Raw genomic sequence first — 24,569 nt, 5'->3', positions numbered from 1 at the left:
TTAAAAAAACTTAAAAAAAATATATATCAGATTGGTGATTTCTGAAAATTATATTTGCAAATGTAATTGTGTACATGAAACTCATTCCTATTTTAAAGAAATAATTCTTTTTAATTTATATTTTGTTGCAAATCAGTTAACTGACATTAATTAAGAAAACCTGGTTTTCGGTATTTGTATCTACGCATAAATTGTGTGCCCGCATATATGTGTAATTTTTTTGAGAATTTCAGTTAAAAAGTTACAGTTTTTGTGAAGAAATTCATACATCTGCAACAGCTAGTTGGCAGCCTTGAAGAGAGATAAATAAAAGTGAAAAGACAGAAGAGTAATGAGTTGTTTCAAATGAATGCTTAGAACTAGGATTAAAATGCTGCTAAGAGGCAAAAGAATGTTAAACATGGGTAAATCATAAGTGCATAGAGTTATGGATGTTAACTAATTTATGCAGGTATTAACTGTTTATTTTTTTACTTTGGTGACCTTTAGTACTTGTAAAAGTTATTAATGTTCTCCTCAGTGTAGAAAAAAAAAAACCACAGTTACAAAAGGAGGATGTTCTTTGTCCCATTGTTCTTAGTTAGTGCTAGGGGCAAACGAATTCAGCTGTCCCTTCATGTGCTTCCAGTTTTTCTGTTTTCTTAAAATTGATGTAGCCTTCTTGATGTTTTGACTTTGGGAATGTGATTCTTTCCTTACAACTCCTTGTGAAAGAAGACTCTACTTTTAACCCTTGGAGCTGTGAGGATTAAAATGTCACGGTGCGATTTCTCACTACTGCTTGCTTTTGGCAAATCACATATGAGCAAAGGATCAACATCTCTTCCAGAGCTTTGCACCCTGTATGATTTTGTCTTAAGATTTTCTGGATTTAATTTGAATTTCAAGTAACATGTAACCATTACCTGTTTTTCCTTCGTAAGGATGGGAATAATTGAAAGAAAAATTGTGGAAGTCTGGCATGTTAGAAGTATTGATTCAATGTCCTCCTTCCTAGTAGACGGTGCATTTTGAGACACTAGGTAGACTGAAGTGAAAACAATTGTTTCATGGCACTTACTTAGACTTCACCTTCCATAAAGCTTTAAAGAAGCTGAACTTAGTTTCAGAGAAGATGAGGTGCTACTCCGAGATCAATGGTACTCCATTGAATTGTAAGAGGAAAAAAAGGTTGTCAAGAAGCTTTTCACTATAACGAGATGAAGAAAATTGCGAATGAAGTATGTTATGTGTCAAAAGCAACATAAAACTCTTAGGACCCTTAGACATTTTATAGCATGGTGTAAGTTTAATATCAAATTTCTGGTAGGGAACTTTTGAAGTATTTAGACCATAAGGTAAATAAGTAAACTAGCGTGCATTGCAGCATGCATGAGGAGCAATGGAGATTATTTTATTTTATTTTTTGCAGGAATAGCCCCCAGGTTAGAAAATCCCTGGACAACAGTAGTACTGACTCAAATGTAGATATTGTTCTGTCCTCTTTGCCAGAAATGACTAGGCCCTATGGCATCTACAAAGATATGAGAGACTTTTTTACTTTGAAATGAGCAGTTGGCAGTTTGGTTTGGGTTTTTTTGACTTTCAGTGTTTCCCAGGATAGGAAGACTCTTACAGTTGTTTGTAATATTATACAAGTTGAACACTTCTTTCATACAATATTAGTGTTTTCAGTCATTTTTACAGATGCGTATAAATGATTTCTGCTTCCATGTTAGCACTGTAAAGGTAACCTTTGTCTAACTGGGATAACAACTGAGTTTTGCTGTGCATATCTATCTTAATATACTACTGTCAAATTTATCAGAGCCTGAAGAAGGTGCTTTTGTGGGTATCCTTTCTAAAACGGTAACAGGACCACATCAACTTTTCACAACTAATCAGTGTTCTTACTGACATGTATTTTCTTTTCAGAGAAACTGAAAAGGTGGATCAGCAAGCTGTTCCCCAGGTCAATCATGTGGATGCCTGTAAAGACTATGCAGATGCAAAAGAAAATTATCAAAAATCAGCTGAAATGCTTGGATATGATAAGCGTGAAGAGATAAGAAGAGAAAAAGAGGAGGAGGAACGTTATATCCATAGAAAAGAAACTCTGGAAACTAAGAAGGGAAAGGCTAAGCATGCGTTAACAGAAGCTGATTCATTATTTCCAGACTTAAAGAATGCATCGCGGTCCCAAGTAGCTCAGCCTCAGCCAGCTGAGAAGAATGGAACGCTTCCTAGTTCATTAAGTATGAGTGCTGGCCTAGTGGAGCAGAATGGTACCAGCTCATATAAAAGAGGATTTGTTCCCAGAACAAATCCAGATAAACAGATTCAAAGAAAAAGTAACCTGGCTCAAGTGGAGCACTGGGTAAAAGTCCAAAAAGGAGATACAAAAAGGTTAGCAACAGGCCTATCTTTACATAGACTGCCAAATTAAAGGAAAATTTGTATTAGTAATACGTTTAGTGCAAATCAGAATGATACTTCACAAAGACAATATATAACAAAACTTACTTTCTCCTCCAGTGCAGAATGGTATTTTTCAGGTGTTTCTCTTATGGGAAGGTCAATACAGGATTGGCTAATCAAATCCCTTTAATGTTGTCATTATATTGCAAATAGAAAAAGTGAGTTTAGAGTGCTGGGGTTTTGGGGTATTTTTTTCTGTTTTTAATCAACAGTGGGGGCTTAAAACTTCTTAAAATTTGCTACGATTGAAGAGCCAAAAAGTGAAGAGCAGCCCTCAGTTACCTCTTATTCATAAACGGCTACACAATATAAATTATAGATAATAGTTTGTTTTCCACATTAAAGAATGCTGATATTTTTCTTCTGCCTTCTGTTCATGTTTTGAACATGGAGTGAATGTTCATCCATTCACTCCTCTGTATCAGACCACTGTACTCAAATCACAGTGTGTGTGTCACATATTGAAAGGTCTCCATATATTCATTTAGTTAATGAAGAGGTCCTAGGATGTTCCCATGGTCTCCAGGACTCGCTTTTCCCTTTTCAGTCCCTGAAAATTACATAAATTGTACCAAGGTCATATGCACACTGGAATGCTTTTGTAATTTGAAAATCTGGTAATTGTTTTACTTTCAAAGCCAGCAGTCAGATTAGATACCAGTTGAAAAAATGAAGTGATGTATGTATGCATCTGTTCAGAATGTCACCTTGTGTCAAGTGGCAGGAAAGACAGTTGGGCTCTATGGTGCATGTGAGGATTTTTCAAATATGGGTAACCTACTGAAGTAGTACCTTTATAAATTTGCTGAAATCTAATTATAATATAGAACAATAGGACACATTAGCATGTGGTTCTTAGGAGGGAGAAAATATTTTGGGCTTTTTTTTTTTTTAATGCCTATTGAAGCTAACATTTGTCATTTTGGATCCAGTAAGAAATTTAAGGCGTGCTAATTCTGTCTGGAAGTCCATTCTTCTACTCTCTTATCTTTGGAATTACCCTTAAGGAGGCTTTCATACTTTTCAATTTTATTTAACATTCTTCTAGATTGCTAGAGTCAGTTTACTTTCATCTTTTTTGCTTAGCTATCCATCAGTGCTTCCCGAGAGAATATGACTTAATTAAAAAAAGTACTCGGTGTGTTAGTTCTTCTCACACGCACAGATGTATTAGTCTAAAATAATACAGAAAATTATTCAGCTGATTAGCTAGTGCTTAAGAAAACTTCTGTTGATGTTTTTCACATCAAAAGTATAGGCAGTGAACAGGCTTGACTGATAGCTGAATAAGTACTGTTTTCTTCCTAATTACTCTTTACAGTAAATCAGCTTTGGGCGTGTATCAGGTGTAGTGTTAAGGTACATTTGTTCTAGATAAAACCAGCTACCTCAGCTGGAGCTGTTAGTATTGAGTGAAACTTCACAAGAGTTAACTGCAGTGATGTAACCCAAATCTAACTTTATCTATAAATTTTCTTCTTGCCTTAAGAACTTACTTTACCTTAACTTTCTTTATGCTGTATTTTAGCTCACTTGACCTTGTTTGCCTTGTCTTTCCCTGAGAAATGCCGTTACATTCTCTGCGTTCAGAATAAATTGCATGTTACCTTCCTGAAGATTAATGGGTTGATTTTTTTAAAATGGCACCTTCCCTCACCCTGCTGAGGTTATTGCAGTGCACTTAACTGATGGAGAAAAGTGGCATGTTAGTTGTCAAATGTCCTCTTGATTTCAGGATGTAGAAATTTAAGATAGAGATGATAATTTGATTGACAATCCATTTTTATTTTAGTAAGTATGAGCGGACCACTTAATTTCTTAATGATCCATGTTTACTGTTATTCCGCCTGAAATGTTGCAAATAAAGAACCTCTGAGGATTTACAAGCCTTCATAATTTTTGACCACAGGATGAGTACAATTGTATTTGTTTCTTGGCTCAGGTGTATAAAGATACAGTGCTTGCCAGCAAATTGATTAGGACAAGAAAGAACTCTTTCAGCTACAGTCTTCACACAAATACAGCAGTTTTTTGTAAAATTACATACCGGGATTGCACTTTGTATATAGATATTTAGATCTTTTAAATAGATATTTTACTTCCTCTTTTTATAAAGCACTCAGAACTGTTTGCTAACTCGTAGATGTTAGCTGTCACTTTGGAAATTCATCTCTCTCAGACAATGAACTGTTAGCTGCACTACAGTTACATCCAGTGTAGTCACCTCACCCCGCTCTCTTCACAGGAAAGGGGAATACCTGCTTTAGTAGGGTTCATGCCAGCCTTTGAGAGAGATCTAGAGAACTGGAAGGAGGTTTGAAAGGAGGCTTTCAGGAGATTTTGGTTTTAAGTAGTTAAAGGTCAGGACCATCAAACAGCAGCTGTCCAGAAATTATTAGTCTTTGATCTGATTCCAGTGCCTGATAGACATAGTGAATGCATAATTGTAAAGAATCTGCTATTTCTAACAGTTTATTTGCACTTTAAATATATATATAAATTTGATAAATGTAAGCTTAGTATTTCCCAGCTAAATGCAGTCATGGTGAGGAATTTCCTTCCTTGCAAATACAGCATTAAGCATTTCTTGTTATGCAGAACTTTCCATTCCTTCCTCATTTGCTTAAGGAAGAAATATTACTTGTCTTTGTTAGCTTCTGTACATTCCCATGAATGGGCATAGTGTTTCAAATAATCGTATTTGTTTTCTTTTGAACATTTATCTCTTTACGATGTCTTCTGTGCAGTTGCTTCCCATTGCAGACCCTGAATGATTTTCATGGCCATTAATCATATAATATGGCCATTTTTTCACTCTTCAGTGTTTTCTTTCTTTTTTATATACTTTATACCGCATCATTCAAGAGAGGGAGATTCTCAAGAACATCCGCTTTTGCTCATTTTTACTCTTGGTCTCCAAGAAAGCAATTGTCCACAGTCCATTGTGGACTGATTTGAGTCATTCAGGACATTCTTCCTTTCTTCTTACAGAAATTAGTGTGTCATCTTAGTGCCTATTTTTATATAATGCAGATCATTTTTGATGGTCTGAAACTTTGTGTGGTAGAGATGCCACCTGCTTAAAGCCTGTCATCTTAGCTGTAGGTTCTCTCTACTTCATATACTGAGAAATTGCAACCTGCCTGTATGTAGGCAGCTGCCTCTAAAATTCATTTGAATATGGCTTTCCCTGTGCAATGTAATGCATATGCAACTTTGTTCTTTATTCTAGCAGGCTGAGGTTTTGCATGAACTGGCAGTTCCCAGCTACTCAAAGTACTATGTTCATCCGAACAGTTTTTAGTTCCTCTCAGACAAATGCATCCTTTTCTAGAAGAGAGGTGTTATTTATTCCTAGCCCCTCTCAAAACTCACGGAGTCTTTGTTTTCAGACTGCTTTTGCTCCTAAAGCTGCTAGCCCTGGTGACTTCATTGACTACCATTAATTCCTGCTTTTTTTTTGATCTCAATATTTTATCCTTTCATGTCCAGTTAGAAAATAACCACACACAGATGGTTCGCAAGGCTCAATAGTTTGCTGATGCCTTCATGAGGGCTCCACTAGGTTGGAGTGTAGGAAAGGTCAAGCCCCCTTTTTTCCACAGAGGAATCACCAAAAGGATGTGTCCTAGCTTCATGCCTGTCTCAGATGTCCTTCTGAAGCATTACCTGCTCCAAGCCTTCTCAGTTCTCATTCCTGTCTAGAGAAAACACATTTCTACCAACCGCTTTCATTTTCATGTGGAAAGAATTGTCAGTACAGTACAGAACATACGGAGTACACATGATGTAATGAACCAGGCAAATCGAAGAGGTTACTTGACCATTAAATGCTGATCTTTGAGTTGCCTCTGTTCATACTACCTGCCTGCTTTAACCTTTAGTGTGAGATTTGAGGTAACATCAAGGTTCTGTGGTATGAAAGAGCAGAGCTTTTATGGAGTTGTAATCCTCCATGCAGCACAGGGCAGTCATTCTGCTTTCTGACATGAGGGATTATATATCCTCTTAAGAGCACCCATATTTCAAGACAACCGAACAGTGCCAAATCCTGCAGGTAGAAATAGACGGAGGCAACTACTGAGCAGCAGTTACTGGTAGCAATTCTTTTCCTCCCACTTCTGTTACTTTTGGATGCTGAACAAAGATGTTCCTTTCCATCCTGCCCTTTCTTTCATGTGGAATTCTTGCAGTTCCCACACCATCAGGTCACCTTCTCATGTGGAGAGTGGAGCCTACCAAGTGGAGTGATGAATGTGCTCCATGCTTGGAGTTTCTTAATTTGTGGGTTTTGGGTTGGGTTTTTTTATTTTTTTGTTGCTCTGTGGCAGGTCTAGCAGAATGGTTTTGTATTTGAAGATCCTGACTCAATGGGAGAGTGACTGCAATACAAATCCCCCCGATGTTTAAATGCAGAATCAGAAATTTGACAGGTGGTTTCTTGTGCATGAGGCTACCGAAAGGTTTTGACTTCAAAGTAGGAGAGGGAGCTTGCTACACTTTGTCAAAGCTTTTGCCAATTCTGTCTTAACTCTCTATCTACTAAGAGATTTAATTTCTACAACTTAAGTATATTGTGGATGCAGTATTAAAGCCAAGATGTAATGCCTCTTTTTATATTCTAGTTTGTCAATGAGCTTTGTTGCAAAAAACCTTGCGCAGTAGCGGTAGGTCAGATGACAGTAAATCATACAGACTTGGGGACTTTGAGCAATTTCTTACCTTTTTTTTTGCTTCATTCACATGAACAAAAATTATCTGAGATACTCATTCTGTGATTGATGAGATTTCTTCTTGCACTTTAAGGTAATTTTTTATAAATGAGCATGCATTTGTTGTTCGTAAACTGCACCACCTAGTGGTGAGCAGGCTTTCGGTGAAAAATATTTTCATTTACAGATTTGCTCTTTAAACATAACAGTAATTCCTTTCTTTATGTTCTTGACATTCTTTTTGGTCTAAGTACTATTGCCAGTAGGTCATCCTAGGTTAGAAACTAAATGAAAAGCCTGTATTTGTACTGTTTGCATCTTTGCATGGGTACAGTGTAATGTTTTTGTGCAGGGTAGATTTCATTAATATTACTTTGTTAATACTTCTGTAAATCTTTTTTAATGACTCTTTTATGTTGTGTTTTGTAGCTCCTGTGCTAATGTCGTTAGAGATTTTTTTTTTTTTTTAATCGGTCACTCGATTCATCAATGTATGCTAAAGTTTATCCTTTCTCCCCCCCTCTTCTTTACAGCCTCACTTCTGATCAGACTCTTACACGTCAGGGTTCCAATCCACCTTTTCCTGAAAACTATCACACTTTGCCAAAGAATACCAGGCAGCCTTCAGGGAGCTCACCACCACCACCAAACCGCAATTTGCCGAGTGACTACAAATATGCACAAGATCGTGTTAGCCACTTGAAGATGTCCCAGGAGGAAAGGAAAGCAAATAAGGATGGAACTGTTTGGCAGCTGTATGAGTGGCAGCAGAGGCAGCAATTTAAACATGGCAGCCCCACTGCCCCACTTTACGTAGGTTCTTCAGACTTTATTGATCGTGGTAAGTCAAAAAGTTCATTAGACGTTCCACGATCAATATCTGTTCCGCCTTCTCCATCTGATATTCCTCCACCTGGACCTCCAAAAAGCTTTCCCCCAAGGAGACCACATACTCCTGCAGAAAGGCTTACAGTTAAACCATCTGACGACAGACAGACTGTAGACGTTCCTTTTGCTGGATCACCCAGGAAGATACGAAATCATGCCATAAAGGTTTGTATACAGTATAACTGATTTCAAACTATTCTACATGTGGTGTCATACATTGATAAATTAATTTAGTTATTTTCATTGCATCCTTCCTTGTGTATGAAAGATAGTGCAAGCTGTAGTAGTTAATACAATGAATAATTTTGTCCTAAAACTCTTGTCTTTCTGATAATTTCAGTTTTTTGGGGTTTTTTTTGTTAGGAAAGGAAAATTAGTGGCATATCACATGGTTTGGAATATTTTTATTAAAATACTGGAAGGCATATGTTTATATGTATAAAATATACAAACTGTAGTATGTTAATGTATAAAGTAGGTAGGGAAGACTATAAAATGCAGCAGGATAAACTCTTCCTTGATTATTTACTTATGCTTGTAGTCTTCAGTGTTTGCTGTGTCTGCTTTCTCTACATGTTTTGCTATTGTAGTTAGTCTTACAGCTGATTCAGTTTTTAGTTATGGCTAAAAACATAGTAATTTTTCATGCATTTGGTAGTTTAAACCCTTTGCAAAGTCGTCATCATTGGGCTAACCAAAATCAAATAGTGTTGCTCTGAAACTTTAACCTTCTGCAGAATTTTGGGTTTTTTGTTTTGTTTTTGTTTTTTTGTAGACACTGTTGTACCTTCTTATTCAGGGTGACAGAGGTTTCCCTATTTGGTACTCCACATGGCTCTCCTTGCCTAAGGAAATTAGGGAAATTCAGAATTGAATCAATGTAGAGTTTATTTCTGTTGCTAGCTCTTACACTGGAATAAGTGGAAATTAAATCCTCTGTATTCACCTAATTCTTTCACCTCAACCATGGGCTCTGGTGGGGAAAGTATTTGCAAAGAAAGAGACTTTTGAATTCAGATACCCAGCATTGGTTCAGGACCATGACTTTAGGTTGCATGCCAGCTTCATGCAGTTTAGATTTTTTTCCTAGTATATATGAGGTGTGGCTGTTGGATGTCTTTCAGCATTTATAGATGTATAATATTCTGTCAGAGAATGAAATAGTCTAGTGATGTGCAAGCACTGGAAATTAATTTTTTTTTAACTCCTGATTATATTATACTAGACATTGGTTTCTCCATGTGTAAGATGAAGGAGCATTACATCCCTTATGAAGGAATGTACAGCAGTCTTTTCCCTTCCTGTGCAAAGTAGCTGCATAAATTTTACTCATAAAATAAAACTCTTTTTATGTCATATTGATTTTACCAATATAGGCAAACACAGTTCTCCTCATCTGTAAAACTTTTCTGTGAAACTTCTGTAGAAGTTTCTAGAGAAAAAAGCTCATAGCACACAGCGTCATTTTACATTTAAAAATGTATGTCTACAGAAATCTGTGATACTCCCCCCTCCCTGGAATGCTTTATTAAATTCCTTCCAGTTACACTTTAAAAAAAAAGGGGGGGGGGGGGGGGAAAAGGGGGGGGGGGGGGGGGAAGAAAAAGGCAGAACAAAACAGTATTCAGTGAAATTCAGAGACAGGAATAAAAATAAATCAGACATTTAGTCTGCCTTGGAGAAAGCCATAAAAGTTTGGCATTAAGAGAAAGATGAAAGAATGCATGTGCAGTAGGTTTTCATATTATAAGCAGAAAGGGGCAGATCAAATATGATAATTTATAAAAACATGGTATTAATGGAACCCACTGCCACAAGGTGTCACTCATGTCAGTAGCTTAGTGCTCCCTGGCTAAAAGGGGGCATTCACAGTTGGTACTGTCTGGAGTACGAGCCTGCTGTTGGAGGGCATAAGCCAACCAGCCTTTCTCTGGAAGACATGGAGGGGGGACGACTTTATGAATATTTTTTTTTTATTCGCTGGAAGCCACTACATGTTCTGCTGAAGCATCTTGTGCTGCCCAGAATCTGCTGATGTGCCCAGCATCACAGATGCTAAACTTGCATTTGTTCAATTGTATGTTTTACTTAATCATCAAAGGATCTGGCTGGCCCATGAATGTTTTACCCTGATCAAAGCATGCTGTGAATTCAAATACAAGATTTGTGGCAGAGGTGCATATCTTGTGAATTTTCCCTCAAGTACAACATACCTCTCACTTGAGACAATCCTTACAATTCTGGCTGTGGTTTCTTACAGAGCTCAACTCACATTGATCGACGCTCTATGCCTGCTATGGGCTACATGACGCATACTGTGAGCGCACCCAGTTTGCATGGCAAGTCGGTAAGTTGAGAGAGCAGTTACCTTTCTTTCTATGGCATCATGGTATTCTAGTTAAGTTTTAAAATCCTGCTCATTCCATAGTAGTTGTATTCTTATTAGTTAAAACATAAATAACTTGAATGAGAATTTAACCTTAACCAGCTCCTAGTAAAGCCTGTAGGAATTTTGCTGTTATCTGCAATGTGAACAGGGGTGAGCTGTCTGTTATTACTGGACTCAACTTTTATTAAATTTATTTGACCAAATGCAGGATTAATGAAATAATTGGTTAATCATGTCAAGTAACTGCTTTCTGGGCACTGAGGTGAAAAATGTAATTACAGTTACTCTGCCTGAAGACTGCTAATTTCCTCTTTACAATGTGTCTAAATACCTGCAGCCCGAAGAGCTAACATTGCTTCTCATTCGATTAAGGAGACATCAGGCTAAGTTGGCTAGTATACGAAATTACACAATCGCACAATTACTGCAGCACTTGCCAACTAATTCCACCTATCAGGTCAGCTGCTGCTTGGCTCATCTGTGCCGTATGACATTTTGTGACTCTGCAAATGCTTCATTAGTGGCATGCTTGAGTCTGTGCTTTCTTGCCCATTCTTTGGTATCCTACAATTCCCAGGTCATTTGCGGTTTTTCTTTGCTACTGTATTTGCTATAAAAGATGAGCGTTTTAAGTTGTAGGGCACCAGTGCATATGTTTCAAAGTGTTACGTATACTTCCTTCTTATACTATTTCTGAAAATGCTGCATCTTCAGAAATGTGGGTTAAAATATTAGATAAGTTCATTCTAAAGCAAAACCATTTCTTTGTGCTGCTTTCATGATGGGATTGGCTCCCTGTGCCACATGCTGTGTCACCTGCAAATTGAAACGCATCAGCCAGTTTGTACATTCATATGAGCTTGTAACTGCGTCAGTTCTGCAGGTGAACGTTGGTTCAGAAAAGCTCATGGTTATCTTGGATCATCAACAGCGCTCTTGATTGCACTGATGTATGAAACTTGTAAATGTGAGATCAGACAGAAATGTACTTATAGAGCTCTTTGGCTCGTATTAGATCCTCAAAAATGGAGCCATCTGGGAATAAAATGTGGTGACTCTTCTTCGAATTGGTGAAGCCTTTATATTGGCCCAAAACTAAAGGAATTTTTTTTTACTTCAGTAAAGTCTCATTTCCCAACTTACCTCACCTACAGAACAGTTGCACTAAGATGGGCAATAGTAACAGGGATTTCTCAAAAAATGGGCAGATTTTCTAGTCAAGTCCTCAGCCAGACCTACAAGCTGATCAGACAAGAATTGTAAGTGAACACCTCTAAAGGAATGCAAGAGTGATGTATTGATTTTATGGCATAAAGAATTTTTCTTTTCTTTTTTAACTACATATTCTCATTGGCTCAAAACTTGAGAAAAGGTGTAGTTGTGTTTTTCTTTTTATTCTGAAGTTTAGTGTACCCAGGATATAAACTCCTGTCAAAATAGCAGTAAAATTCCAGGAATTTGGGGGCATTTTTCATGAATACAAAGCACATTTGCAACACTTAAGCTTTATTTTGTTGTGTATTGCAAATGTCCCATTTGAAAAAAGGAGAAATAACTTTGTTATGACTTTTGTGCATGCTTTTCTTGAAGATGTTGCTAGATGAATGTAACTATAAAATTAAGGTGATAGCAGTTACACGTGAGCCAATGAAAAATAAGGATCAAGTTGATTGCTATTAAAAGGCAAAATGGATTCTCTAATCATATAAGTAAGACCTTTTTCAGTATTTTATTCAAAAAACTTATTTCGTACTTTTCCTGAATAAAGGAATAAATATCTTAAAATGTGTATGAAATGTCATCAAAAGTTTTCTAATGATTTGTTATATAATGGCTTCTAGTTACATCTGACATTCAGCTAGGTACAAGTCTTCCCTTCTTCTCCCAAGGGGCCATACTGTGCTGGAGGACACCACCATAACATTTTCAGTGAAGGGATAGTCAGTAGAAAGCAGTCTTGAAAAAATAACTTTTGAAAATCTGTTGTTTTAGGTAGTTACGTGTCTCATTAGGGGTGGAAAATTCAAATCTGTATGTTTGGAGGGTAGGCATGAGCTAGTAATATTCTTCGAAATATTTTGCCCATTTTTCAACTGTAAATAGCAATATGCTGGTGGAACAAATGTGCTTTTTTATCTACTGCTTACTCTGGTATTTTGTTTCCTCTTTCATCCATTTCCTTATATATGACCAATCTAAGTATTTTTAAATTCTTTCAAACATTCAAATACATAGCATTTTTTTCTCCCCTATGTACTTACCTGAAGGCGGATGACACATATATCCAGTTGAAAAAGGATTTGGAGTATTTAGATCTAAAGGTAAGATTTTGTAGGTGTCTACTCCCCCCCCCTTTTTTTTTCTTTAACCTAGTGATCTTTTGTGTATCACCTTTGTATCTGCAGGATTTCAAATCACCTTCTGTTCAGAGATGGAAACTGTGTCTTTTGCCATCACTGTTGTGTTTAGAATATTGAATGTCTTTATAGTAGTAACTATACAATTAAAGTGCAAACTCAGAAAATGTCATTGCTTCAGTTTGTAGGAAGAACTTATGTTACTGGAAAAATAGTGTATTCTTTTAACCCAGCCTTTTTCCTTTCAATATTCTCGAGCTGATTTTTTCCTTGTTTTTATAATATGCCGTATTTATGTCTTGCTTTCTTGTGAAAATGTGGTGATTACTTAACACCTGTCATTGTTTTCATATTATTACGGCTAAGAGGTTTCAAATGCACCCATTCATCCATCTATCCATAGATATAATCTGCCCAAATAATGTTGCCTGATATTTCCTTTTAAAAAAAGGGATTTAAAAATATGATATTGAGCTTCAAAGTGACTGTCTAAATGAAATTACTTCTGTATCTGGTACACTTGATAGTTGTCAATTTGAAAGCAAACCTAGACATTAATATCAGGTTTTGAAGGAAAAAAGACCCCAAAACGTATAATCATTTTGCTTAGCAAAGCAGTCTATCACTTTCTATGGTGTGTAGGATGTCTCAACATACATAAATCATATGGTGTTTCTGAAAATCAAGGTGGGGTGAAATCTGACACCTTGTCATCCTTATTGTTTGTATGTACGTAGTTCTCACTGATGCCATGGGGCATTGCGTATGTGCAACTAATGGTACTGGACCTATTAGTATGCGTATTTCAATTGTATATGATGTTTTAGGGGCTGAATATATAACCAAATAGGTCAATGGAAAATATTAGTAATACATATTACATGTATGTATAGTGTTGTGTACATATATAAAAATATTTATCACATAATATATGTGGTATATATAATCTAAATGGTCAAATACGTAAACTGTTATAATCATTAATGTATGAATTTAAAACTCAAATTGTAGGACCTTCTAAATTGAAATTTGTCGTAAAATTCAGCCAATGGCTTGGGATGTAGTTACATTTGTCAAAGCCATGAACAAATCAAACACAGGGCCTAAAGTGAAATGTGTCCAACCGGTTTTTAAATAAACACAGTGTGTTGTCCATTATAAAACACAACAATTTTCACAGCTAAAAGTGGACGCAGTTTAAGCCTCTGGAAATGTTATGTTCTTAGCCAAATTACTAGGATGGGTTTTAAAATTTTTAGTGGATTCCATCCGGATTGCTTTGTTGCAGTCCGGGACATGAGGAGCTGTTTGGTCTCCCAAAAGCTCCCCTTGTGCCTCCTTGCAGCCTGCGTAGCACCTGATGAAAGCAGCCAGAAGGAGAAATGTATGGGGGCTCTTGATCTTTCTGTGAAAAGCAACTTAGTCATAGAATAGTTTGGGTTGGAAGGGACCTTCAAAGGTCATCTAGTCCACCTCCCCCTGCCATAAGCAAGGAAATCTTCAACTAGAGCAGGTTGCTGAGAGCCCCATCCAACCTGACCTGGAACGTTTCCAGGGATGGCGCATCCACCACCTCTCTGGGCAACCTGTGCCAGTGTTTCACCACCCTCGTTGTGGGAGGTTTCTTCCTTAGAACTCGTCTAAGTCTGCCCTCTTTTACTTTAAAACTGTTACTCCTTGTCCTATCGCTACAGACCCTGCTAAAAAGTCTGTCCCCATTTTCCTTATGAAAGGCTGCGGTAAGGCCTCCCTGGAGCCTTTGCTTCTCCAGGCTGAACAACCCCAACTCTCTCAGCCTGTCCTCACAGGAGAGATGCTCCAACCCTCTGATCATTTTTGTGGCCCTCCTCCGGACACTCTCCAACAGGTCCATGTCTTTCCTGTGCTGAGGGCTCCAGAGCTGGACGCAGTACTGCAGGTGGGGTCTCACCAGAGCAGAGCAGAGGGGCAGAATCGCCTCCCTTGACCTGCTGGCCACGCTTCTTCTGATGCAGCCCAGGATACGACTGGCCTTCTGGGCTATGAGCGCACATTGCTGGCTCATGTCCAGCTTTCATCCACCAGTACCCCCAAGGTCTTCTCCACAGGGCTGCTCTCAACCCCTTCATCCCCCAGCGTTAATGATAGCGTTAGTTCCCTCTTGAAAATCTGGACAGTCAAAATGTCAAGTGTGTTTCCATAAGAATGACCTAATTTTTCAAAGTGGGCATTTCTTAATAACTTTGTTTCAGTAGTGGTCCAGAAATGTAAAAATTCAGGATAGGTTGCTCAGAGATTTAAAGAGACCATGTGAAACTTGAGAAGGTGTCTTTGTATTGGGTTTTCTGTTTTGCCACTAAATATAAATTACTGAAGAGTTGCTTTGTTTTGCAGTATGAGGAAAGAAGAGTGCTGGATGCAACTGAGCAAATTACATACTGATTTGGTAATGGTGTTATACGGCAAAGTCATAGTTAACATACATGGTACCTTTCATTTAAGACACTGAAGGCTTAGACAGAAAGTCTTTTAATTCATGTCTTTCTTTTGACTTCACTGGGCTTTGACTTAGACCCACTCTGATTAAACAATTTCAAATACAACTGAAGATTTTAGAACTGGAGTTAAACTTTTTTCTTTTCATTAAGTCCATTATTTCTGAAGACCTCTCTTCCTAGAGGTTTTGAAATAGAACTTTTCAACATGGAATAGTGATTAAGCAATTAACTGCATAATGTATGCCATAGTACTGAAACTGATGACAGTAACTGGTTACACAGCACTTAGTAATTTGTCATTACTCACATTTGTCCCCCTGTTGCTTCTTCTTTTATACTAACCTATTTTTTATTATTTAGGAGTTTAAAAATATTATCTATGAAATAATTTTGATGTTAATACCAAGATGATTCTGTTCAACATTCTAGTGTATGGTCATAACATAAGTATAAATTAAATAAAAATGCTCTACAGATACTAATCCATTTCAATAGTTTTCTCCTGCATGCAAGCTAGTTCTGACATTAAAAAAAAGTCTAAAGGCTGTTTACTCACACTTGAGAAACAATTATTGATAATTTTGACCTTGCCAAATACCATGCGTTGTGGAGGTTTCCTTTAAGAATATTGCCCTTAGACTATGAACTCTGCCCCCCACCCCCAAAAAAATAAATATTGTTGTAATGACTCTGTATTCTTTTTTCACTCAGGAACTAGATGTATGTGGAACATGAAAGAAATCGTGGATCTGTATGCTATAGCATAACCATGCCTCTTCTGCAAACAGATTTCCACAGTTGTGTTTCCAGAGTTGTTTTTTTAATCTCTAAAGTAGATAGACTCTGTATTAGAAAAGCAGAAAGGAAGAGCAAAGGAAAGAAGAACTATTTTCCCCAAAAGCTTCTAAGATGACTTTGCAAATAAGGTGAAACGCAAGTGGTGATGGAAGCGTCCCTTTTCGTGACTATGAAATCAAGTTCAAGCAGGCTACAGGAGGGATGGATGGGCCACCTCACTTCGGAATAGTTTACAAACATTTCTGAGCAGGTTATGCAAAATATGGATGAGGAAGTATAGGAAAGTTCCTATCACTAAGTGTAAATTGTGTAGCCAGTTGAAGCAAATTTGGGGCCCTCTCACTGTTTCGGCAGTGGTCTTGCTTCGTTCTGCAGTCATACTGTAATATCTGAAGCTGTTTAGCTTCTGCTGCAGTTGAAGGAGGTTGCTTGTGCAAGCTTGTGTCACATAGATAATGAGGGAAATGGTGCATGGCAGGTGTTTGTTATGGGAGAAGGGTAAGTGAGATTGCAATAACTTTTTTCATTGAGGTTTTAACTAGGTTGCACAAATTATCAACGTAGAGCTCTTGGTGCAAGCGTTACTACATATTACATGACAGAAAATATCTTGCTGTAATTCCCAAAACTTTTGAAACTGCATTTGGGCAAGTTTGAGCAAATCCCATTTTGTGTTGTGTGTTTGTATGTGTGTTTTGCAAAAGCAAAAAGGTCTCATGGTTGGATGATTTGCAAAAGTAAAAAGCTCTCATGGTTGGATGAACAACCTACCCACAATATAACAAGATAGGTAGATACCCAGCTGTCGCTTCCATAATGGCAAATTACACATAGACTATAAGCCTCAAGGATCAGTGTGACATAAGAGCATGTGATTACAGCTGCTCATGGAGTTTTGAGTTGTAAGGTTTGGGGTTTTTAATTTTTACATCTATAACAAGCTATTACTAAACTTTTGTTTGAAACAGATAGAAAATAATGGACCTCTGATCAACATGATATACAAAGTGCTGAAGAACTCAGCACAAGGGTTACTATCCAGTATACATGTAAGACTGCTTGCATCTGAAATGTGCTCATCCCATTGCTTTTAAAATAGCAGTCAATGTTTACATATTCTGGCTTTTACAGGTGTCTTATGGTAAACAGTAAAGCTTTCTGTAAGGTTTCTTTTTTTCTTTCCTTTTTTTTTCCTCCCCCACCCCCTGCCCTTTGGAGTCTGTATGTGAAATTATGGCTGACAGTGTTTGGTTTCATTTTATCATGACTTGAAAATGATTTTGTCAAGTAGTGACTCCTACGTGTAATGTTGAAAATGTGACAGCATGCTAAATCTTCATTATGTTCTCATGTTCACGGCTTGATAATTAAGAAATTCTTTACAGTTCTAATTATGTAATTTAAAATATCCCCGAAATCTGTAGACTCTGGTTTTTGTGTTAATTGCATTGCTTTGAAAAAGGCTTTTACATTCTCTTAGCTTGCAGATAATTAAATATGCAAAACTACTACTCTGACATGCTAATATTTATGCTTGTATTTAATTATTTGTTACTGTTATACATAGAATTTAGCATTTAAACAATTCCATTAATACTTTTGAAAGAAAGGATTTTTCTTATATAAAACACATCATTATTGAACATGAAAATATCTGAAAATTGAAAGTTTTGAGAGGCAGTAAATGTTTTTAATTTTGGTGGTGGGGAAGTAACATTTCACCACGTGAAAACACATGATAAGTCTTTGATAAGTAAACATAAACGATGACCATACTCTTCTGTCTTAAACCTACTTTGTTATTTGAAAATACTGTGTGTAGGTGGCTGACTTCATTTAACAGAAATGAAGAAACTGAGATTGTATCAAAAATTTATCTACACTTACAGTAAAATTTAACTGCTTTAAGAAAGCTGGCATGACCCTGTAGGTGCCTGTTAGGTTAATAAGTAACTTCTCAGGTCTGGAGATTGCCAGTCAGAGTCAGTGAAAAAGCAGACTACTGCTTCTACCCCACCAAAAGAGCCAACAGCTTCTGCTCTTAGATTAAAACACCTGCTCTTATATTACTAAAGGCAATATTTAGGTGAATTTTTCTTCATAAACTCTTACCTCTATATGATAGAAATATACTGAATATGAGTAATATAATTCCAAACTTCAGGTGTTTCTTTGGTAAGATAGTGTTTGCTTTAATGAATCTTTTAAAATGTTCTAATCCAGTAATAGTAAGTCATTAGATTTTAAGGCTTTTAAAAAGTGTGTGATTAATAAGCTGTATTATATTGCCATTCTCTCAAACTGATTTATTCATTAAAAGGGTCCCGTGTAGACAGTGGAAATAACACTTTTCTACAGAGATAGACATGCCTTCATTTTAAGATTGCTGTGAAGGTTAGAAGTATAATGTCGTATAGTGCCTGTACTGATTCAAAAACTGCCTTGTGTGAGAAGATAATCTTCTCACCAGAAATTTAATATGAAACAGTGATTCATGGAATGAGAGATTTGTAATATTATAAACATGTCAAAATAGATTAAATAAGTTTAATTCCACTATAGCAGTTTTATAGCAGTCTGTTTCTAATAAAATTCACCCTGTTCTATGGAAGAGACTATCCTTTATAAAATGAAATAGTTGCCAAAATGTTGTATTTTTAGTCGTTAATTAATGCTGTTTTTCTTACAGCCATGCATTTAAAGGACCTATTTAAATCCTTTGGCTTTAAGAAAGCTATTAAAGGCAAACTGTTAAAACCATTAGGTTTTGCAGGAACAGGACCTTTGTAACCATAGACAAGTGGGATTATGCTGTTTTGTACAGAATCTTAAGCTACTGTAAGCGTTACTAAATAGCCTAATAGAAGTAGTTTTTTTAAAAACTAAAGCCAGGTTTGAAAAGACTTGTATCCAGAATTCTATTAATCTTTGTTAATAATAGTGAATATTTAAGAAAACTTTTCTTTTCATTGCTGAAGCATAATTAAGTTTTTGTTTGCAACAAATTTCTCAGCTCTTTAAAACCTATTCCTCTTAGGTGACAGGTCGTGAAACGTTAAAAGAACGAAGTACAAAACCTGTCAAGATTGCAGAAAGTGATATTGATGTAAGTATCAAATACCACCTCAGAACATTTTGCATTGTTTTGGCTATTTATCTTATAAATATATGTTAAATATATGGCTATATTATGTTTATGCTGTTGTGTATTCACATTATTATGCTCTTTGGGGTAAAATACTGCTAGTGGAGACTTTTCTGCTTGGTTTTTAAAATCTAACATATATGATTTAATTTTCAGGTCAAGCTAAGCGTTTTCTGTGAGCAGGACAGAATTCTTCAGGACTTGGAGGACAAAATAAGAGCCCTTAAGGAGAATAAAGTAAGTAGATTAAAAAGGGTTTTAAAAAATAAAATAACAACTTTCCTTTAATCATAAAATATGGAATTACAAAGAAAGAAATGAGATTACTGGATGCTGTATTGTAGTAGTTTTCTCTGTGTATGAGCTTAAGAAAAATAGTTGTGTTTTATGTTAGGAATGAGTACCCATTTTTAGAAAATGTGTTTTTGAAAATGAATGTTTTAAAACCACATACATGTAATTTTCCGGCATTTATTACAAATTGGGGTGTGTACACTTTTCTGTGTAGTTTTGCTTTAGGTCTTGAAATGTATATGATGTGAGGCAGAGTCATGTTTCATTTGCAGTTCTTCCCACCTGCACAAATGTTGTTTGAATAAATAGCAGTGTGCTACCATATTGAGCTCTCACTGTAGCTTGTGTGGTGGGTTGTTTTTTTTTTTTAATTAAAAAAAAAAAGAGTAAGAGAGGGGGGAGAGATTCAAATTTGTAGGAATGCCAGAAACCTGTGCTGTTTTATATCTAGTACTGTGAACTTAGTTCTGAGGGTTATGACCGAAATGCTGGAATAATCTTCTGTGACAAGTTTGCAGTTGGCACCCTCCTCCTTTCCTCCGTGCCCATTCAAGTCAGAGTTCGAACAGTAAACAATAACAAAATAGTTTGCCTTTCCTTGTCTTTCCTTGCCTGTATGTATCTTTATCTGCTTCACTGCCTGTGAGCTATAGCTGTCAATAAATCAAGGCGGTTCAGAAAAAAAGTCTATTCTAAAATGAAAGTACTGTACAGCTGGATCCTTCAGAAGAGCTACTGTGCAAAGATAGTTCAGTGTTATTTACTCCTGAAGGAATGAATGGGGCCTACTTAGTGTTTTAGACAATATTTTAATCCCTCAGATGGCTAATTTAACTATAGCAGTGAATGAGAACCTATCCTTAAATAAAGAGCTAATGCTGTGCTGTGGTAAGGCTGTTAGTTCTATACTGCTTAAGGGAATTATTCTGAAACTGTAAATTATGGTTTTGTACAGACTGTAAACAGAAAAGTTCCCATCTCACTGTTTTGTGTTTTCCACAGTTTTGGCTACTTAATGAAAAGATTTAGTGGAAAATATCAGATAATTTTGGTTGTAATAGTTCATTAAGGCTCTTGCAGTTTTTCGTTACATCTTAGTCTCCACAACAGGAGGCCAATCTGTGAGGCTGTGGAAAACAACTTTTATTTTCCTGCAGGTAGATTTGTAAAATTCCATATAAAGGTTGTAAGCTTACCACCATCATCTTCTTTGTTAGGATCAGCTGGAGTCTGTTTTGGAGGTTTTACACAGACAGATGGAACAGTACAAAGACCAACCACAACACGCAGAAAAAATTTCTTACCAGCAGAGACTTTTGCAAGAGGATCTCATACATATTAGGGCTGAAATATCCAAAGTTTCAACGGTACGTGTATTTGGTTGTTTCAAGAAAACCGTAATTAAAATACCAGCTAGAGTAAAACTGTATTGTTCATTGGGTAGGAGAGCTAAGCCCTCTTCTGGTTATGGTACAGGATACTAAACCTGAACAAAAAAATATAAACAGTCTCTCCAGTTTTCCTTTTCAATGCCCTCTTCCCTCCAGAAAGCTCAAAAAAACTTTTATACCTTTTTTATTTATGTATGGGGCATAAATTGCAAATCTTTCTGCTAGTCCTTTGAAAATATAAATGTGATTCCATGGTATTCTTCCAGGGGAAAAGGAATTGAGAAAGTTTTATATTTTGGTCAAAATTTACTGTTGATATTATGACTTAATGAAATTCAAATGCAATTTAATGTTGCGATTTTATTAATAAAATTATTTCTAAGAACTGACCATGAAAGAGACTATTAAACCTATTAAGTTGTGTACTCACTATATTAATCCTACTTCTTAATGAATAGAGGACCAGCTTTTTGTAAGATTGTTTCTAGAATTGCATGAACACCTTTCCTGTAGTAAGATCTGATTATTAAAATGCCAGTGTTATTTAAATGTATATATGCAGTGTTTTGTGCCTGTAGAAAATATATGACTTTCACAGAGAGCATTTAAAATTTAATCAGGGGCATAAATAGCAAGTAATTGTAAGAATGGCTGTATTGGTCCAGTCCAAGGCTCCTTCTAGCCCAAGGTTCTGGCTTCAGCAGTGGGCATAAGCAGGTGCTTAGGGAAGAGTAAGGATAGGAGAGGTGGGTAGTATTTCTTGTCATAGCCAATCCACCTTCTATTTTCTGCTCAGAGAATTCCTGAGGCTGGTATTTTTTTTGTCTCTTTAGTAATCCTCAGTAGATCTTAGTTCAAGAACCTGTACAGTCACCTATTAAAGTCTGTGAACCTTTTGCATCCAAAACATCATTTGGCAAGGTATTGTGCAGCTCTTTTCCCCACTACATGGACAGCCACTTTCTTTTACTTGTTTTGAGCCTGACTTGTCCATGTTTCATGTGATAGACCCTTGTTCTTGTACGAGAGAGGATGGGGAATGGTCAGTCGTTACCCGCTCTCTCCATGCCACTCATGGTTTCACAGACTCCATGATTTCTTCCCCTCAATTCCCAAGTGATTTCTTTTTTCGACTTCAGAGAAAACACCTACTTCATCATTCCTTACATAAAAATGGTCCAGACACTTGATTTTTCTCAGGTCTGGGTCAGAAGGCAGACTATGGTGCTGCGGATGCTGGAAATAATCTAAGTGAAGTAAGGGTGATTGGTTAGCCTAATTTTCCAGGTGTCTGCATGTTTATTCACTTCTAATGCCATTACAACATAGTATGTAGAACTTTTAAAGAATAACCTGCTTTGTGTTTCAAACCATGAGTTCTGGTTTAGGTGACTGCTTGGATTTTAATTACGAACTTGTTTTAAATAGAAGCGTAAGGTAAAAGGAAATGGAATGGGAATAGACTTGATTCCTTCCTAGCATATTAGTCATAGTTCAGAGTCTGTTAAAAGCCAGTTTAAGCTTAAGAAATGGTTTTGTGTGAGGAAGCTGGACAGAATTTTTGAACTAGGCATTCTTGACTTGATCTTGCAAGCTATGAAGTATTTCGAGCTTTATCATCAACTCTAAGCAAAAATGTAGGCTATAAAATGGAGTTTTTGCTTGTTTTTATAATACAATACCACCACCATCTTAAAACCACTTTGATACTCAATTAGAGAATGGATAGAGTGATTTTGAAGTTTTTTGTAACATTAGAGTATTCCCTCTTTTAATAGGAAATGGAAAATGCCTGGAATGAATATCTGAAATTAGAAAAGGATGTGAGCCAGCTTAAAAAAGCCTTACAGGAACAGATGAATAGTTCATTGGTATCTCAGGTGAGTCCATTTCCAGACACTGATCTACTTAAGAGATGATTTTGTCTGAACTTGAAAGCTATCATCTCATAAGTGAAATTCTCTGCAATTTTTGCACTGTATTCAGCCATCATGTAGCTCAGTTTGCAAAGTTCAGACACTGTAACAGCATAGCTGTGCAGTAACTGCCATCTTGCAGCATGTGTAATAGTTTCTCGTAAGTTGTCTATGCAAATTTGTCATTATTTCATTATGTTTTTATTACATGCTGACATCTTGACACTCATAACGTATTTAATTTATAAGACTGCAGGACTTCTTAGTCTTCCATTTATTTGATCTGACATTGTTTGCTGCTTTATCCATTTTTAAGAACATCACTCACGAGCTTGTTATTGTCATTACTTGTTCTTTGTCATGTTCTTCTATTTATGGAAGATTTATCTCTGCAGATTGTTTTGTGAAGTGGAATAAGTGTTTAACAGCCATTGGTAATTGAAAGGCATCTCGGTTTTAAATCAATTATTCAGTTTTCAATCTTACAAAGAAGCTTTGTTTTGAAGCTAAGTTATTCTGTTTGCTGAACTGGATGTGGCGTACCAGATTATTTCTACCTACCTGCGTACAACTGGTCATTTTATTCTTGGAGCAAGGAATACAGTCAAGGTTATTTTTCCTGTGTGTAGGCAGAACAGCTTCATTTAAAAGACAAAACACAAGGAACAAAGCTAATGTATACAATTTGCTAAATCTTAGCCTATTTTTCCAAATATCCTGGACCAAAAGACCTCACTAGTTAAATTTTTAAATTTCTTTGTTTGCAACAAATATCTGATCAAATATGAGTTGAAATTATTTATTTTCACGATTAATGGGTAAATGTTTTGTATCAAAGCAAAAGTTGTATAACTTTTTTAGATTGCATCAATCTTCAAAGTTCATTTTCATTTACTTTTAATTTTGGGTGGTGGGGAGTGATTCAGTTTCTAGAGCCAGAACATGATGTAATTGAGCTCAGCTGTGGAATACATCCCTCCAAGAAATGCCAGGGGTATTTTAGAATAAAGTAATCCCTGTATGAAGTTATTTTATTTAACAAGGGGAAATTACAGATTTAAGCAAAATATACTTTAACAAAGTACTTCAGCAAACGATTTCCAGTTGTGCGTTGAGCATGCTTAAAACACTGGATGTGTGTCATGTGATTTAGCAATACATATAGGAGGGAATGTGGTTTGCACAAAAAAAAAGTTAACTCAGTTTTATTATCATCTCATATGATGTACATGTATAGTTACAAAAAACCCACATGCACGCACACACACAAACATACACGTTATGTGTTTTGTCTGTGTATACTTACATATATATCTATATATATATATGTATGTATAGATATGTTTGGCTAAGATTTTTAAAAATGTTTTTGAATAGCTATTTTGGAGATACTGAGGGGAACTGATTTTTTTCAGAAAGTACTGAATGTTCTTAAAACTATATTCCATCAAAGAAGTCTCACTTGAAGTACCCGTAATAGTTAGAATTTTTTGAAGTCTGCCCAAGGGTATGTAGACTCAAGATTGTTTATCTAGTACTTTCCAATAGCACTAAATTAATACTGTATTTTTAAAAAATGCAGTCTTCATGGAATATTATTAAAATTTCAATACATTTGCAGGCTCAAGTTGCTGTAGGAAACAGCTAATGTTGTTTCTATATAGCATTAATTAAGAGGTTGAAAACTAAATGTTTCAAGCAGCTTGGTCAAAGTAAATCTTGCTTTTAGAAGTGTAGCTTCATTG

General features: G+C 36.3%; 1 protein-coding gene across 1 annotated transcript in view; it reads left to right on the top strand.

Moving 5' to 3' along the window:
• The window catches only part of PLEKHA7 (pleckstrin homology domain containing, family A member 7), a 54,754-nt gene that overhangs the window by 12,247 nt on the left and 17,938 nt on the right, over positions 1-24,569 (top strand). The window contains exons 6-14 of the mRNA XM_010285833.1: positions 1,915-2,385; positions 2,611-2,619; positions 7,703-8,222; positions 10,318-10,404; positions 12,714-12,767; positions 19,116-19,184; positions 19,380-19,460; positions 20,735-20,884; positions 22,687-22,788. Coding sequence (XP_010284135.1) covers positions 1,915-2,385; positions 2,611-2,619; positions 7,703-8,222; positions 10,318-10,404; positions 12,714-12,767; positions 19,116-19,184; positions 19,380-19,460; positions 20,735-20,884; positions 22,687-22,788 — 1,543 coding nt within the window. The remainder of the gene's footprint in view (positions 1-1,914; positions 2,386-2,610; positions 2,620-7,702; positions 8,223-10,317; positions 10,405-12,713; positions 12,768-19,115; positions 19,185-19,379; positions 19,461-20,734; positions 20,885-22,686; positions 22,789-24,569) is intronic.

This window comes from Phaethon lepturus, unplaced genomic scaffold (assembly GCF_000687285.1).
Source record: "Phaethon lepturus isolate BGI_N335 unplaced genomic scaffold, ASM68728v1 scaffold11434, whole genome shotgun sequence".
NCBI classification, from domain to species: Eukaryota; Metazoa; Chordata; class Aves; order Phaethontiformes; family Phaethontidae; genus Phaethon; species Phaethon lepturus.
Note: the sequence above shows the minus strand (reverse complement) of the source record. Positions and strands in the feature narration are given on the sequence as shown.